The sequence below is a fragment of the Phoxinus phoxinus genome (genome assembly GCF_949152265.1).
Source record: "Phoxinus phoxinus genome assembly, chromosome: 11".
Taxonomy (NCBI): domain Eukaryota; kingdom Metazoa; phylum Chordata; class Actinopteri; order Cypriniformes; family Leuciscidae; genus Phoxinus; species Phoxinus phoxinus.
In genome coordinates, this window is record NC_136886.1 from 21,256,597 (window position 1) to 21,273,995 (window position 17,399).

General features: G+C 37.1%; 1 protein-coding gene across 2 annotated transcripts in view; it reads right to left on the reverse strand.

Moving 5' to 3' along the window:
* Nucleotides 1-17,399, reverse strand: part of card14 (caspase recruitment domain family, member 14) — a 30,535-nt gene that overhangs the window by 11,474 nt on the left and 1,662 nt on the right. The window contains exons 3-18 of one of the 2 annotated variants that reach the window (XM_079629048.1): nt 17,143-17,349; nt 16,747-16,865; nt 14,153-14,305; nt 13,923-14,042; nt 13,567-13,692; nt 12,908-13,057; nt 12,638-12,748; nt 11,454-11,584; nt 10,543-10,592; nt 9,490-9,547; nt 9,179-9,395; nt 7,304-7,430; nt 2,584-2,821; nt 1,561-1,624; nt 822-936; nt 193-357 (exon numbers count right to left, since the gene is read on the reverse strand). In XM_079629048.1, coding sequence (XP_079485174.1) covers nt 193-357; nt 822-936; nt 1,561-1,624; nt 2,584-2,821; nt 7,304-7,430; nt 9,179-9,395; nt 9,490-9,547; nt 10,543-10,592; nt 11,454-11,584; nt 12,638-12,748; nt 12,908-13,057; nt 13,567-13,692; nt 13,923-14,042; nt 14,153-14,305; nt 16,747-16,865; nt 17,143-17,349 — 2,151 coding nt within the window. The remainder of the gene's footprint in view (nt 1-192; nt 358-821; nt 937-1,560; nt 1,625-2,583; nt 2,822-7,303; nt 7,431-9,178; nt 9,396-9,489; nt 9,548-10,542; nt 10,593-11,453; nt 11,585-12,637; nt 12,749-12,907; nt 13,058-13,566; nt 13,693-13,922; nt 14,043-14,152; nt 14,306-16,746; nt 16,866-17,142; nt 17,350-17,399) is intronic. The other variant, XM_079629049.1, reaches the window with a different exon arrangement.

Sequence of the window (17,399 nt, forward strand, 5' to 3'; positions counted from 1 at the left end):
AGATCCTCCTATACCTTAGTCCGACGTAACGTTGAACATGATTGACTGATAGGGAAACCTGTTGATACTGTGACTCAAACATGAATTTCTCATCGTAATGGGAAAGTTTTCTCTATGGTATCTTTATCTATTTTTCCCCGTTTTCTTTTCCTCTTGTTTGAAAAGTAAGTGTTTTTTTTGTTTGTTTTTTACCTGGCTCACAGAGCTGATAACCTTCCTGTTCTGCCAACCGTTTGTGCAAGACATGGCCAAAGATTGTGGGAAGGAGGAGGACTGGGCGACAGATGGGAGGGAACTGGGGTGTGACCAGGGTGTAAGGCATCAGAGTCACACATCTGCTCTGCACACAACCATAACCTGCAGAAGAGAAATATTTACTTGACACTTAAGATAAAAACAAATCTGGATGTTATGAATAAGGTTTAATATGTTTTTATTCAGAACTGTTCCATATTAAACTGAATGACCTTAATCTTTGTGAGACTTAAATTAGTGTAGTTACTGAGTAGTACATATGACAATGTGTAGTTGTCATCAGTCAGTAGGAATTTACTAAAATAAATGTTTTTTTAGTGTTGTCCAAGTTGTTTGTTTAGTGTTGCATTTATGCAGCCTCCAAAATGTCTGTGAAAGGTAATTAAGACGACAGTGTAAAAACCTTTTGCAAGAAGTGTTTGAATTTAAAAAAAGAAAGACTAGCTCACTGTTCTAAATATTTCCTCCACAAAAGTACTAAAAGAACAATTATGAATCAGAAATGCCTTATGTTCCCCATGCCTACTTATGAGTAAAACAACTGAATGAGTTTGTCTTGTACTAACTGTCCAGTGATGTGCTGTTGTCGTCTTCCACACTGACCCACAGAGGGTTTCTGCTCTGTTGACAGGTGCTGACGATCCTCACCTCTCTCTGCTTCTCATTAGCTGCAGTTCTCTCCTGTGGACAGAAAACAGGTACTGAGGACTAATGTAACAGATATTCTACCAATATGTGCTAACAATTACTTTTCATGACAAATCTCGACATAATCTAACATTGCAAGTCCACAATCATTTTGTGTATGTCTGTCTCTCTAATCTTGATGGCAAGAATGCATGACTAATTTTTCTTTAATTAGTTTTAATGGTTTCTGTCTATGGCTAGTTTCAGAGTTATAAGTTACATATTATTATTCACTCAAAAAAAATCTTCATACCACACCCAGAGTTCAGTATTTTGTTGAGCATTTCCCTAATTCCACAGTGGTGATACAAATCTAGACAAGAATGTGTTAGATATTTCACAACTATTCATCTGAAACATGGACAATGACTAACCTATGACTAAACTTTTAATTCGTCATGTCAATAAAGGGCAGCAAAGACAATCAATTTATAGTTCAGTTAAGCATTGTGCAGTATTCCATTAACTTCATGTGTAATTGACAGCAAAATTGCATGTGAGCTTTATTAGTATAATCTTTATATACACAAATCACAATAACATAAAGTTACAGAAACAGAGAAAAATAATTTCTGCAATGACTATTTGGACTGTGTGAATTTACTGATGGATTCTCACCTTTCTGTGAGTTTTGCGAGGGTAGGTCATATTCTCTATAGCCCTGATTAACAGCCTCTGTGCTCTGAAAAATGTGCAAAGATTGTGTGAGTGTCCATGTGTAAAGTTACGAAACAGTAATATTGTGAAATATTATTACAATTTAAAATAACTGCAAAATATTTTAATATAGTTGATTATATTTTGAAATGTAATTTATTCCTGTGATGGCAAAGCTGAATTTTCAGCAGCCGTTACTCAGTGTCACATGGTCCTTCAGAAATCATTTGAATATGGTTTTGGTGCTCAAAAACATTTCTTGTTATTATAAGTTGCAAACAGTTGCTTTATATTATTGTAGAAACTGTAATACTTTTTCAAGATTATTTGAGTAAAAAAACAATTTATTTGAAATAGAAATCATTTTAACATTGTAAATGTCTTTACTGTCACTTTTGATAAATTTAGTGTGTACTTGCTGAATGAAAGTGTTAATTAAGCACACAAAAAATGAACTGACCACAAACAAAAGGTTAGACCTTATGTGCCAGAGAAACGAGGGCGCCGCTATCTTTAGAATATTGTCTTTGAACTTCAGTTTTTGCGGTCGCTCTGTATATTTCTATGGCATTGCTTTCAAGGAGTAATTAGCTTTTGAAGTGGATTTACTTAATGTAAAGTTATCATGAGGATTGTAATGTTTAAAGCAGATGTCTTAACAAATGTCAGTAGACTGGAAGATTTTAAAACGAGCCGTTCATTCATAAATATGCGAGATCGTTGTGAAACTACAGACCAGAAGACAAAAGACAACGAGCGCAGCGCTGAAAAGGGGTGGGGCTACATAAGATCTATAGATGATGAAACTACAGGTCTAATGGGTCCACATTTTTACACACAACGATCATTTAAAAAATAGTGCTTTTCTTCTGAATCCCAGGACCTATACGCAGCAAAATTGTACATTGACTGGGTACATTTTACAATGTAAAAAAGACAAAAAAAATGCAAACGTTTTGCTAATAATAACATTTATTTTACTACCTGTAGTTGTTGGGTAGAGCCCCACTCTGAAGGTCTTCCAGGTGAGAAGGGTGCACATGACTGGCCCACCAGAAGCCGTCATTGGAATGGTGAGTGTTTGTAACATGGACAATGTTGTTACACTTGACCGGCAGAGTTCCTGCTACATCGCCCGACAACGTCATATTAACACGGACGTAGAAGGAATCACCCGACATCACTTCTCCATTTTTTAGCTGCTGTAGAAGGTTCTCGTAGGCTAGGAGAAAATCAGCAGATCTTTATTTTGGTTTAGTACATCTCTGACCTTAACAAGCAATCTTGACTATTAACAAGGTACATTAAATAAGCCATCCCAAATCAATAAAATTTCCCTTGAGCATTTGAAATATAAGAGGTCATCATACAATGAGAATATCCTGTAAGTTTCAGAACTGAAAATGTACTTTTTAGTCCAAAAACAGCTTTTTATTGTAACCAAGACCAGAGACCGACTCATTATAGAATCTATTTGTGTCTATTTATGATGTCGCCTCTGCAAGAGAAAATCAACACCTACAGTACTTCATCGCAACTTCCAAATGATCCTAATGCTAGGAATGTAGTTATTTATTTTCAACAATGTAAAAGTCTCAGTTGAGCATATACATTTGTATTCGGTACATTTCACTGGGGATTCTATGGTAAATCAGTTGCAATTTTGGCACAGGCTTTGCAGACTTTTACGTTATGGACTCACTCAACAGTAACGCCACAACGCGTAAGTAACGGTGTTAATTCTAATGCCTGATCTGTGACCAGTGATTTCTGATATGTAATGATTCATGTAGCTACAGTTAGATGTTCTTTGTCAATGTGTCAGCCAATCAAACCAGTAACTAAACGGTCAACTTCACATTGTTTCTCTGTTATTAAAATTAAATACATAAAGCAATCAATAGAACCTTTACAATCGCTGGAGTTGTCAAACAAACAGCGCTAGTTTCTTAATAACTGAGTTCTGAACTCTCACCAAAACTCCCCTTATAATCAACCACAAATCTCTTATTTGCATTGTGTTTGCACTGTTAGTTATGATTAAAGCATCCGCGAGAGTAGATCACCACATTCATGCGCTCAACATGTCTGTGATACATGGGCTACAATGCTCATTACTGCAACCTTTCATGCTACGATCTAAATATAATACTATAGATCTAAATATACTATCAACACTTCACGATTAGTTAACCTTGAGAGCTGTAATAGTCAAAACATGGTAAAAGTTTAAAAGAGGGTTCCACGTGTAATATTTAGATATTTCATTTGCAAATATATTAGCCAATCGTAGCAGAGGGCATTTACACTGAAATCACACCCCTTCAAACAGAGCATTCAAATCATAGGGCTAAAATCAGGGTAGGAAAAATGCCTTTTATTTTTTAATTATGACCATTTTTTGATGTACTGTAAAAATGACACTAAAGGGGGTCGCACACAGGACGAGAAGTGCAGCGGCGCGTCGCGCAGCGCCACGTTTTTAAAAATTCGAACACATTATTCTCTATGAGTGTACACACACCGGCGGCGCCATTCAGCGTTTGTCCGCGGCGCCCAGCAACGGCTCAGGACCGTGTTGAAAATCCTGCCACGCCACAGAGCGTCATTTAGTTTTATATAAAATTTACATTTATTTGTCTCAAATCGTCATTAATGTATATACAGACTTCACTCTGTGCTGCAATATACATTTAGTTTTACATTCATTCACAGAAATCAGCTGCTTGAATGAAAATTGCTGATGTTATCGGATTTTCAGGTGATATTCTCAATTCATTCAGTTAACGGACGCTCTGAGGTAAAGTGTTCAGACTGCAGGAAACGATTGGCAACGATTGTATTTAATTGTACAGTACAGTCATAACATATTGCAGACATTATCTTAATTCCATAATGTCCTCAAACATATCAATATTGCTGCTGGCCATAAACCGAGAAAGTGTGCGTCCGGTGTGCGATACCTCGAGTTGTCCTAGACGCGACGCTGCGCTTCTCGTCCGGTGTGCGACCCCCTTTACACTATGAGTGCACCCCAGGAAAAAAATGATACAATTATTTAAAATGCAGATCATGACCCCTTTAAAATGGTATTTTTTTCTGATGTAAAAAAATTAACAAATAAAAAAGTAAGAACCTTTGCACCTTCAATGTGAAACAACAATGAAGACGTGGTAAAATGCCATTTTTACAACATGTAAAATAAATCTCTGATATCCCCTGAGTGTGTGTGTGAAGTTTTAGCACAAAATACCCCACAGATATTTTTATATAGCATGTTAAAAACGTTTTGAGGGTTTGCAAAAACGCACCGTTTTGTGCCTGGCCCTTTAAATGCAAATGAGCTGCTGCAGAGGGCGGGGTTTCAAGAGCTCATGTGTGTTAGCAGCTGGGATTACCTCATGCAGACACACTAAAATGACAGAAACTGTTCTGTCTTTAATGTTAAAACGGAGTCAGATAAAGATGGAGAGACTCAAGTAGAAGTGACAACATGTAGAATGCAACAGGACGTCTCTGAATGGTTAGTTGATGAATTTATGTAGCTAATGTGGAGTTAACTATCTTCAATTAGGATATTCTGTCATGGTAATCTATAAATCGCTCGTATAGGAACTGTAGTGAGATGCACACAGAGTGACTTTCTATTGCATGTGAAAAGATGGATGCTAAAGTTTGAGCTGACTCACAAATGTACTCATACAATTCCTCTTCTCAACATGGACTGCGTGTTCCCGGGGGCGGGTTTTATGTACATTTTAGACTTGCTGATGTCACTAACCTCGGAGGAATGTCGTGTAGTCCCTACCAGCCATTTGTTGTAGTCTTTTTCTTTAAAAGCAAATATCTTCCTTTGCTTTGAACTTTGAGCGTTGTAATTTTGCAGAGGTTGTTTATGCTCAAACAGCAACATTTCACACTAACTAAAGTTAGAAAAGTGAAATCATATTTTACCACCCCTTTAAAAGAGTTGCAGGTCTTTCTGGCAAGTACTTGCTCCCTACATTTGATAACTATCTCTAGTATTCTCCATCCATCTGGGATATGGGCAGGGCTGGTGTTATGCAGAATTTCAACATTACCCAACACAAACAGCTGATCAGATTTGTGTCACAGAGCAGCTATATGCATAGATGCATCTAGTGCCCTAACTGGGCAAAGCAGATTTATTTTCTCCTGGTCCAAAGTTCAAAAGGGGAGGACAAAAGGCCTGTAGAACAATAGATCTTGCCAGATTAGTGGGGACCTTATGTACATAACCTGGTGTAGGGTATAGAAAGGCTTTCACCCTGCCTTGTGCATATTAAAAACACAAAGGGGAAACCGACAGGGCTTGTAAGTATCCTATTCTTTTGAGAGACTTAATAGCAAAGATAAATAAAGCTTTTAGCATCAGAAACTTTGCTGGAACCTCCTCAATAGACTCGAAGGGTGTCAGGGATAGGCCTTCCAATACCACGGCCAAGTCCCGTGTGCGAACTGCAGGCCTCAGCCTCAAAGCACCACGAAACAAACGACTTACAAAATGGGTCTCTCCCTAAAGACATACCACCCAAAGGAATTTGGTAAGCAACTATGGCCACCACATACACCTATAAATTGGACAGGGGTAACCCTGCGGAGAACTGCTCCAGCAGGAACTCCAGCACTGTACCAATCTGGAAGTTAACTGGGTCCAGCTGGCGATTGACGAACCATGAAGTGAAAACTCTCCACTTCAGGGCATACAGTTTCCTCATGGAAGGAGCACTGGAGAGACCAAAGCGTTTTTTCACGCGGATGGCGTGTTATTTTTCAATTGTTTTCAATGGAAGCGCCGCGTTTTTAAAACGCCATGAATGTAACGAGGCGCTGAACGTCTTTTTCACACTGAAGCGCTGAGCGTTCGCCGCTTTTTACAGGTCGCCATGAGTTGAAGAATGTTCAACTTTGGGTAAAACGCCGCACTCATCACTGTCAACCGACCAACCGACCAATCACAGTGGAGGAGGGGCGGGACTAATACCACACTGACCAACGGATATTCTGTATCATAGCAACGAAGCGTCTCAACTGAAAAAAATCTGCGCTGCCAAAACACTCTCAAGCGCACATACCTCAGCGTTTTCAGCAGAGCGCCTAGTGTTTTCAGTTGGCTAAAAACCGTGTGTCTTTGGTGGACACACGGCCTTAAGGTGGACGATGATGAAATTTTCTTAAACAAACTTTGTTGTATTATTTTCATGTTATCATTGTGAAGCTGCTTTGATACAATCTGTATTGTAAAAAGCGCTATATAAATAAAGGTGACATGACTATAGCACATAAGTGATTGCTTTAAAATAAATAATTTAATAGCGTGTATTCTGTCACCATGATTTTGGTGCTCCTGTATCAACGTGCTCCTGTATCAACATATTTTGTTGATCCTGGAGCAACATTACATTCTGAAAAAATTGTCCTACCCCTATCTCTACCCCTAAACCTAACCCTACCCATAACTTATTCCTAAAATCAGAGGGAAATGCTAGAAGAATAACACTGATGTAGAAGAACCTAACCCTGGTTGTAAGCCTAAACTTGACATAAACTTGTCCCTCAAATCTGATTGGTTGATTGAAATGTTGTTCCAGGATCAACAAAGATGTTGATTCAGGAACATGTATTTGGTGAAATCACATTCACCAGCATGTATGATTGCACGATTGTGATTCTTTGCTCTTACCATCTTGGCTGGGTCTCAGTGTAATGTGGCATGATCCCCGGACCTGCCCCAGGGCCCACAGGGCCTCCTCCATAGTGGTGTCTTCCAGAACCATTTGTACAGTTCTCTGCTCCTGCTCATACTTCAGCTATAAATACACAATTTTGGCTTTGATTAGTTCCCACTCAATTTAACTGCAGCTAAAAAAAACTGAATATCTCTCCAGGGATATATATAAACACATAACCACACATAACATACACATAACACATTATAGACTTCTATAATTCAATGTTAGGCTGCATACTAGATTAGGTCAGCTGGAACCGGGAACACTTCCCATAAATCCTGTTGTACTTGTTACATCATAAGAAGGATGGCGCCTACGCTAATATTAGTCTCTCTATTTATCCCGAGGTTTACCGCAGTCTGCCGGATCCAGGCCGTATCCAGATCTGATTAACCCTTATGTGCTGTTGGGGATGTTTTCAGCCACTATGGGGTATTTTTGAGTCTTAATTTGGCCATAACTTTTTCTGTGTTTCAGCAAATGGAATGATTTTTGGTGACAAATCTTATTTTGACACATATTTTAGGAAAATGCTTTGAAAATGTTCTAAAACATAACAGTACACTCTGGGCAAATTCACTACTGAAAACAGCCGTAGTGGCTTTAAACTGCTGTAAAAATTGATCAGATAAATATTTTTTTGCAATTTTTTTTTGCATAAATCTATTAATCAACCTCAGTCCTGTTCAAAACTACTAAATGTTTAAAAAAAAAATGCAAGATTTTAACTCTTTAATTGCCAAATTCATAAATTATGTCACTGATTTGGGGGGGGGGGGACACACAAAATTACTTATTTTCAATATAAAATGTGATTGTGGATTGGATTTTTTTTTACCTTTTATCACAGTCTTGGACATGTCAAAGATTAGAAACAACATTGGTTTTGATGCATTGTTAGTTTTTGTGCAGCATCAGATTTTAACTTTTTCTCCCTCATTTACTGTTCGTGGCTGTTTTTGCCCCATTGACTTCCATTATAACCACATTTTTTGATTGCAAAGCCATGACACCATATAATCATGCATTTTTGATTGTTGGTGGTTTTCGCTGTTGGGAAGAGGTAAAATTTGTAATTTTTACTGTTGATAACCAGGTGGCACCATTAACCCTTTAGATAGGCCTGTGCAAAAAAAAAAGAAGTATTTTATTTTGTGTTTTTTTCCCCCCCAAATCAGTGACATAATTTATGAATTTGGCAATTAAAGAGTTAAAATCTTGCATTTTTAAAAAACATTTAGTAGTTTTGAACAGGACTGAGGTTGATTAATAGATTTATGCAAAAACAATTGCAAAAGAATATTTATCTGATCAATTTTTACAGCAGTTTAAAGTAGTGGCTGTTTTCAGCCACGAACATAACGAAAGGATGAAAATTTGAACAATGCACAAGGGTTAAGGACCTGCGCCTGGACACGACGACAACGCAGTCCTGAATTGTCAACTAGTCTCTCCCCTGTGAAGGCCTCCCTCCCTTCCCTTTACCTCTGTACAGATAAAACATTGTCGGGATAATTCTGGTTCACGTGGCTACGCGGAAGCATTTTTAAGGACAGACAAGTAGTTTGTTGACACGCCTGCACACCTTGCAAACCTTCCACTTTGTTTTTCAGAGTAAATTACTTCAATATCAAGTTAGACGGGTTCCCACTCCCCACCACAATTAAGCCTGGTCTGTTAAGGATTAGGCTTTAGCTCAATTAGGCAATTTAAGTAGCTTTTATAAACGTGCCTAAACACTTTATTAACATTACACGTGTGTGCATCATGAGACAAAACAATGGCAGTGACATATTTTAAGAGATTCCAGTGCAAGATGTTCTCACCTGAAGTATCTGAGTTCCAGAGCTGATGCCACTGGTATGAGCAGATGATCCTTCGGTCACATGATGCACGAACACACCGGTCTTATTACCCCCAATGACCTGTAGTTGGTTCAATAGCATTTCTCCTTGGAAAACCACGGTTAGTACGCGACCAGTGATGCGCAGGGCCTGAGGTCTGGAGCGCATTAGGAAGGGTGGAGCTGATGCTCTTGAAACGCTAGATTTATACAAAATAATAAAAAAATGATCAGCGTGACAATTGTAAATAAATAAATGTGATTATTATGTTTTAACTTTAGTTTTTATTTTACCTGTCAGGGCTTCTCTTGTGAAGTGATGTGGGTGATTTTGACTCGTTCAAATTATTTCCTATCAAAATGGAGATCAACAAGGGTTGTACTGTAATACATTATAGTTGGAGAGTGTCCCGAAAAAAAATATTTGGACACTGTTTGACATTTAAGCTACAAATGTCTGAATGTAATTGCATTACCTGGCAAAATATCAAAGCAAATGGAATCTGCAAACAAATGATACTAAAGCTGTTCTTAGAAATAACTACACTTTGCTGAGCCATTTTTGCACCTTACTGGTCCCAATATTATCTTTAGTGGATGTATGAAGTGGTGTGTGATGTAAAACGATTTCAAATAAAGCTTTTAATCCTGTATTTTGAATATGATATACACGGTAATGCTCAGAATATTTCCTCTCTTTTCTCTGAAAATGTACACACTTTAAACTTGACAATGTAAACTTGATTTTTCTTAAATCAGTAATTAAATGGAATACCTGTACTGAGGTTCATGACATACTTCCACTACGTACCAATATGCCAAATAAAATGACTCAATTCTGATTGTGTTGTGCCATTGCCACTTCAAAGTAGGCTATGTGATGTCATCATGAAGCTGAGAACATATTCGATTTAATTACTGATTGAGAAAATCAAGTTTAAAAACTGAAGAGTAGAAATTACCGAATTCTTTGAGACAGTAAATGAATGGAAAAAAATATCATACAGTAGTTATTATACAGCAACATGAAGATTTTTTTTTTTAGTATATTTTGATTTAATAGTACATTTCTACACCTTATCAGAGGAGTTGTTCATCACATGAATTGTGAACTGCAACCAGAAATTGTACAATGCTTTTGTCTTAATTTTGAATATTATTATCTTATTCCTAACACGTTTTGCCTGAAAAGTGTGCTTGTTCTTCAAAAATAAATGGCACTTTTTTTGATATTTAGGGATGTAATGCAAATACATTTTTAAGTGTATTTTGGCTCACTGTATGTAACTGAGTGAAAGCATAAACATTTGTGAATTTGGGTAACCACAAAGGGGGAAGTAACAGTACCTTTAGGAATGACAACATAATCAAAAGAGTCATCTGTCAGCTCCTGACTGCTGAAAATGGAAAAAAGAGGGTTTTTTTATTTTGTATACCAGTTCTCTGGAGAATCAGCATGCAAACTTCCTCTCTCTGAGGTCAGAAGTTATTTTTAGATAAGCCTACTAAACAACAACTTTATCTCCACCACAAGGTGAATGTACATACGGAAACATTGTTGACTTATGAGTTAGTTTTATTATAGTGTTTCTGAGTCATGGGCACGTTAAGATCACAGAGACAAGGAAACAGGAAACACTAATTGATGGTTTAATAATACTGTGGAAGACGTACAAACAATAAAAAGAAAGAAAAGTGCCCTTAGTCCTGTTTCCCACTGGACACAAAAACAGGGTGCATGCATTACCTATTCATTTTGGTGACCATATTAACAGGTTATAACACTGTCTACATAAATCACCCTACATCAGCCACTGTTTGAAAGTGTCTACTGGGCTTGATGCAAATTCCACATGCAGTGACATGCAAACAGCACTTTCTATTCAGTAAATCTGAACGAATCCAGATGATTTAAACACTTTAAAGCAATGGTTTTGGGTTTGGATTCTGGTCTGTGTATACTCATTTATGTAATTTTATGATTGTCCGTGCTTTACAAATAAACTGAACTAATGAACGTATGATAATGGGTTTAAAAGTGGTCCTTCTCATGTAGGTAAATTAGATTATACAATTATCAAGTTAAATTATTACAATAATGTAATAATTCTCAATGGGCAACCATTTTAAAATGTCAATTAAAAGTAATAACTCTATACTTAATGTAGCCAAGCTGAAAAATTAAATACCAAACTGTTATTTTCACAGTTTTACAGTTCACTTTTACACTGGTCATCAGGACCAGATGAGCAGCTTACCTGTAAATGTCTTCCATGTCACTTCTGGAGTGTGTCACATCTGGAAATTGTAACTCTCGTTTGCGGAGAGATTCAGAACAGGGGGGCTCCACTTGATTGGAAGTGATACTGTTGATTACTTCATCATTGAACTGTAAACACATACACACAAAACATATACAAAATCTATACAAAAACAAAAGCTCTATATTTACCTAATGCCATCAGCAGAACAATTCTTTTTCCTCCCTTCGAGCTCAAGTGCAAATGCAAACAAAGTTATTGTAACTAACACTGCATGTACAGTTGACACAAATTAAATATAAGTGTAAAGGCCAATTCACTCCAAGAACGATAAATATAATAACCATATTAGCATCCACACCAATTGACAATGAAGAAAAAAATAGCTTGATCAAGTGTGGACTCCACTATTAAATTAAATTAGGACCATTTTTAAAGCATTATATCTATGGTTATCATAATAGTTATTGTTCTTTAATGTGTGTGCTTTGCACTCTTGTTTGCACTAACACTGTCAAACTGCATTCCAGTAATGCATATGTATCACACAAAAAGTGCTGAAACTGCATGTTACGAATAACTTTTGAATTGGACAAATATGCCTGAAGAAAAATCACTACATCACTAACCTTGCAAACTTTGACATATCCAATGATTATTTCATTCTCAAAAAAAAAAAAAAAAAAAAAAGAAGAAGAGTATAGGAAAGTTTTGGGTCATACCACGCCATAATATTGTGCACTGTCGCATAGTTACATGCATTCTGTCACCGAAAACTAAACTGGCCTATCAATCATCCTGTCACAGTTAAAATCCTTATGTACACACTCCCCATTTCATTTAATTAAAGTTAGATGTTGATTTTTAGTAACTCAAACCCCTTTCTTAACCGTCAATTTCACCAACTTATACACTATGTACTCATCCGTGTAGTGTATGAATTTGATGGTTATTTTGTCATTCAACATAGGAGTCTGATAGCCAGTCAATTTTTTCAGTTAATTAAGTGCATCACCAGAGTATTTAAGCTGTACTTTTCTATTTGGAATTTTCAGTATGAACACACTACTCACACTATTTATACTACAACACTGCACAGAATGGTGCATATGTACGCAAATTGGTTGCAGCTTAAGTCACACTAGGCTTATATAAGTAGAACATTAACAGTATAAATGTACCTCATATGAGCTGAAAGACTCAGGAAGGATTGCTTTTAAGCGACACAGACGTCTTCTGGGTGCGGGGCTGGAAGGAGGGTCCTCGCTGCTCTCGCAACTGATCTTCCTGTCCTACTCATTCAAGAGACATAACATTAAAAATAAAGGCCTGTGTGGTTGTGTTAGGTTACAGATGTAATTGACTGCACAATATTGAAAATTACTCTGAATTTGCAAAGTCATTGTGGTATGTTGGGTATTGAATTTAAAATAGAAAATTGTAAATTTTACCCTGGATTTTTCTCTTCTTTCTCTTTCCCTGCTACAGGCTTTCATGGTGAAAACCTTCTCCTGTAGCTCCACTAGTTGGCCTCTAAGCATGTCCTTCTCTGCAAGACTCCGTGCGATCTGAACCTGGACCTCATCACGGGACAAATATGCCTGAAAAAAAAATGAAAAAAAAAAAATTCAGTAGTCTGTGCAAAAGCTAATGATTTGTTTTCCAGCATGACTTCAGAATGACCCTAAAAGGATCTTGTGTGATTCAATAAAAGCAAAAACATCAGACCTTTTGAAGAAAGGAGTTCACAAGATCAGTGTCACAAATTCTCTTATTTGATTTATGAACATGATATTTTTTATTTCAAGATTAAAATTGTGAATCCCAGACTTTCTGACCCAAACGTACGTATATGCATTTACTGCATATAATGCATGTAGGTTTCTAGATCTAAAAATGTTATTTCACTTACATACTGTAGGCTAACGATGTTGGTCCAGTATACTGTGTTCATTTGTTTGAAACAATAACACTAAACTGACAGTTTACTGTACTGTTACAGTAGATCGCTTCCGTGTAATCTAATCTCATTGTTGAATCTAAACACTTATTATAAAGACTTAATGATTGTGTATGATATTTGTCAATTATGAGCACAGATGATACTGACCTTATCTCTCTCTGCCTGCACCTCTTCTAGTTGACTCTGGAACAGTGTGCTCCTGTGCTTGTACATCTCACAGTCCACAGTCAACTTCTCCACCTCCAGGGCTAAATAGTCCTTCTCTTCTAAGAGCTAAAAAAAAAAGGTGAGAGGGGAGCAAGGTGCGTGAGTGAGTGAGTGAGTGAGTGAGTGAGAGAGAGAGAGAGAGAGAGAGAGAGAGAGAGAGAGAGAGAGAGAGAGAGAGAGAGAGAGAGAGAGAGAGAGAAAACGATACAAATATGAATTCCTCCTCTTAAATAAGACAAAAGTAGGCTACAACACAAATTTTATACAAAGTACAACATTTGAGAGACCAGTTTTACCTCCTCTTTTTCTTGCTGGAGTCGTTCATTCTCCTCACTTAGTCTAGTGACATCCTCAGCAAGTTCTGAACGTCTGGTCTCCGTCTCCTTTAAATCATTCTCAAGGATATCCTGCTGTACCTGATTGAAAGAGAAAGAGACGGATTTACTGTGAAGGTCAGTCAGATTAGATTGAGTTCCAAAATTGGTTGACTTGTTATATTACTATAATAAATTAGTCTCTTATTCACCGGGGAGAATATCTCAGTCTCCAGTAACTTTGTGCATACATCGTTGAGTTCATCTTTGAGCTTTGGTGTGTCACTGGGATTCTTTAAGGAACGCTGCCTCTGGAAGTCTGTCTCTTTCTGTGCCTTCCTGAACTCGCACTGCAGCTGGTAAATCTGGAGAAGAGTGGAGGAGAAGAGATTTCAGTATGCCCTGATGTTATTGTAAAACAATACTCTGTGTCTGTCTGTGTGTGTGTGTGTGTGTGTGTGTGTGTGTGTGTGTGTGTGTGTGTGTGTGTGTGTGTGTGTGTGTGTGTGTGTGTGTGTGTGTGTGTGTGTGTGTGTGTGTGTGTGTGTGTGTGTGTCAGTGTGTGTGTCAGTGTGTGTGTCAGTGTGTGTGTGTGTGTGTGTGTGTGTGTGTGCGTGCGTGCGTGCGTGCGTGCGTGCGTGCGTACCGTAGTTTTTTATTTCTTTACTCTCAAAGGCTCACTGCCAAGTAGGGTAAAGGTGTTTCGTTAAAGTGCCCCTATTATGGTTGTTCAAATATTTCCTTTCATGCAGTGTGTAATCTGGCTGTTTGTGAATGTTAATGTTCTGCAAAGTTGTAAAGTCGAAAGTGCACGATAAATAAAGTTAATTGTCTCCCAAAAGGAAGAATCAACTCTGAACCTCCTAAGCAAGTCGTCTCTATCCCGATTCCCGATGCGTTACGGTCACGCGTCACTATATAACACATTAACATGCTCTGGAAAGATGGGTCAGTTTATTTGGACCAGCTTGCTCCTCAGAATCACAACCTTTAATGAATAATTATTGATGTATATACTTTTATTCCGGGTGTTCAAAATATGTAGTTTTGTGTTTTATATTGTGTAAGTTTCCAGCTAACTGGCTTACTCACGTTATTAGTGTCTTAATGAAATACTTCTGCTAATCAGCTGCGGGCCATTATTACCTAAAACTGTGCCTATTAATGGAGATTGTCTGTCTTACTACTTTGAATAATGGTGAATTATTGAATGTACATTTAAATTGATTGTTAATCATTTACTTACACTTTCTAAGTGATCTTATGAACCACTGACAACTCCTAAATAACTGGTTTGTAAATAATGCAATACTTCGTTTAGAAATTATAAATTGATCAGTAATAAAGTATGAAAATACAATTATTAAACAATTATAGATATGCTTGTAAATCAAGAATAACGCATTTATAGCTGTATTTATAAACTGCTTATTAATGTCTATTAATACTTTATAAATTATGAATTAAAGCTAGATTATATATGATTGTTGTAATAAAATATCCATCAATCACTTGCAAAGTGTGATATCCTGCAGTTGTGTACTTACAATATCCCAAAAGTTCCCAAAGATTTTTAATTTCAGAGAAATTCCCATTTTAAATAATTGCCGTCCCGAAAAACTTGTCACCTGGAAATATTGACATAATATCCGCGTTATCCCTGGTTTCCGCTCAAGTACTGCCCTAGTAACCATGGCGACAGACGTGGACAACTGCGTAGTGTGTAACGTCTAGCTGCACGCTCACGCTGTTGTTGTTTCGTTCAAACATTATGGACCATGTTAAGCAGACTTTGGGAAAAAAGGAAAACTAAAATGAGGATCAATATCAGAGTGGTGTTTTCGAGACGCGGAGAGATTCACGCCCGTGACAAACTTGACAGTGACGCCACTCTTACATGTACTTTATTAGACAGGTGAGCAAATGTACATAAAACTAGTCAATGTTATTTAGTTCAACATGATGAAATGTTAGAATATGATCTGTATGTTAGTCTAATGTTGATCTAGCTTACTGATAGTCTCATATAGCCAACAAACTAACACATAGAATAACATTATAACTTTCAACACACTCAAATGCAGTTTAGTGTGATAGTGTAGACCAAGTGAAACAGCGCTGCATTACCTCACAAGTTTAATTTGTCAAATAAACTGACCTTTGTGAGTAGTAATTCAGCACTTGCGGGTATTCGGTAGAATTAAATAAGATCCGCGGGACTCGTGTCACTGATATCTGTCTCTGATTAGCAATCGCGCCCTGCTTCATACCACAGTCATGATAAAAACATTAATGTATTCAATCATCCATAAATATTATTAGATCCATCGGCTTGACGACAAGTTCCATAATTCCGCAGGAAATTTTGCGTCATCAAACTACGTCTTTGTTATTGTAAGAGGTTAGCGACCCCTAGCAGCAAAAAAATGACATATTGTATCTTTAACTGTTTACTAATGCTTAACTAATGATTAATAGCGTGCAGTTATTATAAAGTGTTACCAACCATTTTAATAAATTTGAACCAAACAAAACTCAACTAAACTATTAATATGATAGTATGCTTGCAATTGCTATGCAATACATTCCACAGATTTATTTTACACTTGGTTTTATTGCTACAAAGATTACACAATAAAAATAAAAAAATGCCTAACCTTAACATTTGCTTCTCTTTAACCTCTTTACAGAATTTTGCTCTCTATCAGGCACATCAATGAGACAATCTGTTTTTTGTAACTTAGTGAAATGAAAATAAAGTCCAAGTAAAAGCATACAAACAAAGACATAAAATCTGGTTCCTTACCTCCATTTGCAGGTCTCTGTTGCGTATGATGGTTGCAGACTTCTCCTCAAGAACTGAAGTATATCTGACATAGAGATCACATTTCTCATCCTTCAGTTTCAGCAGGTTCCTGTTTAAACCTACACAAAAGACAAGCAGACCTTAAATAATCTTGACACAGGCAAAGAAACAGTCTAAATGTGCGAAAACATTCTGAATTTCTCAAAGCACATCATTAAAATGTAAAACACTTAGAATTCACTTTCATTAATTTCATGAACAATTATTACATCTTATATTTAACTTTAGTTAATGCTATACAACTTATTTGAATGTACATAAATGACAATATATGTCTGTTAATGATTGTTAATGAAACATTAGCCACATTGATGTAAAGCTGTGTTAAGTCCACACCATCTAGGTGACTGCGTAGTTGTCCATGCTCTTGTTGCATCTGGCTGAACTCTTCATTATTTTGTTGAACCTGTTTAAGTTTCCCCTCCAGCTCACAGCATCGAGCTCGCAGCCGCACAGCCTCTTGCCGTGCCACTTGTAGCTCTGTCTGCATACTGCTCACCGCACTAACTAGGTACTCTGTCAGCTCAGTGTAATTGATCAGGCCTGGCAAGCAGAAAAACAAGGTTTTACTTATTGATAAAAAACATCCCTCA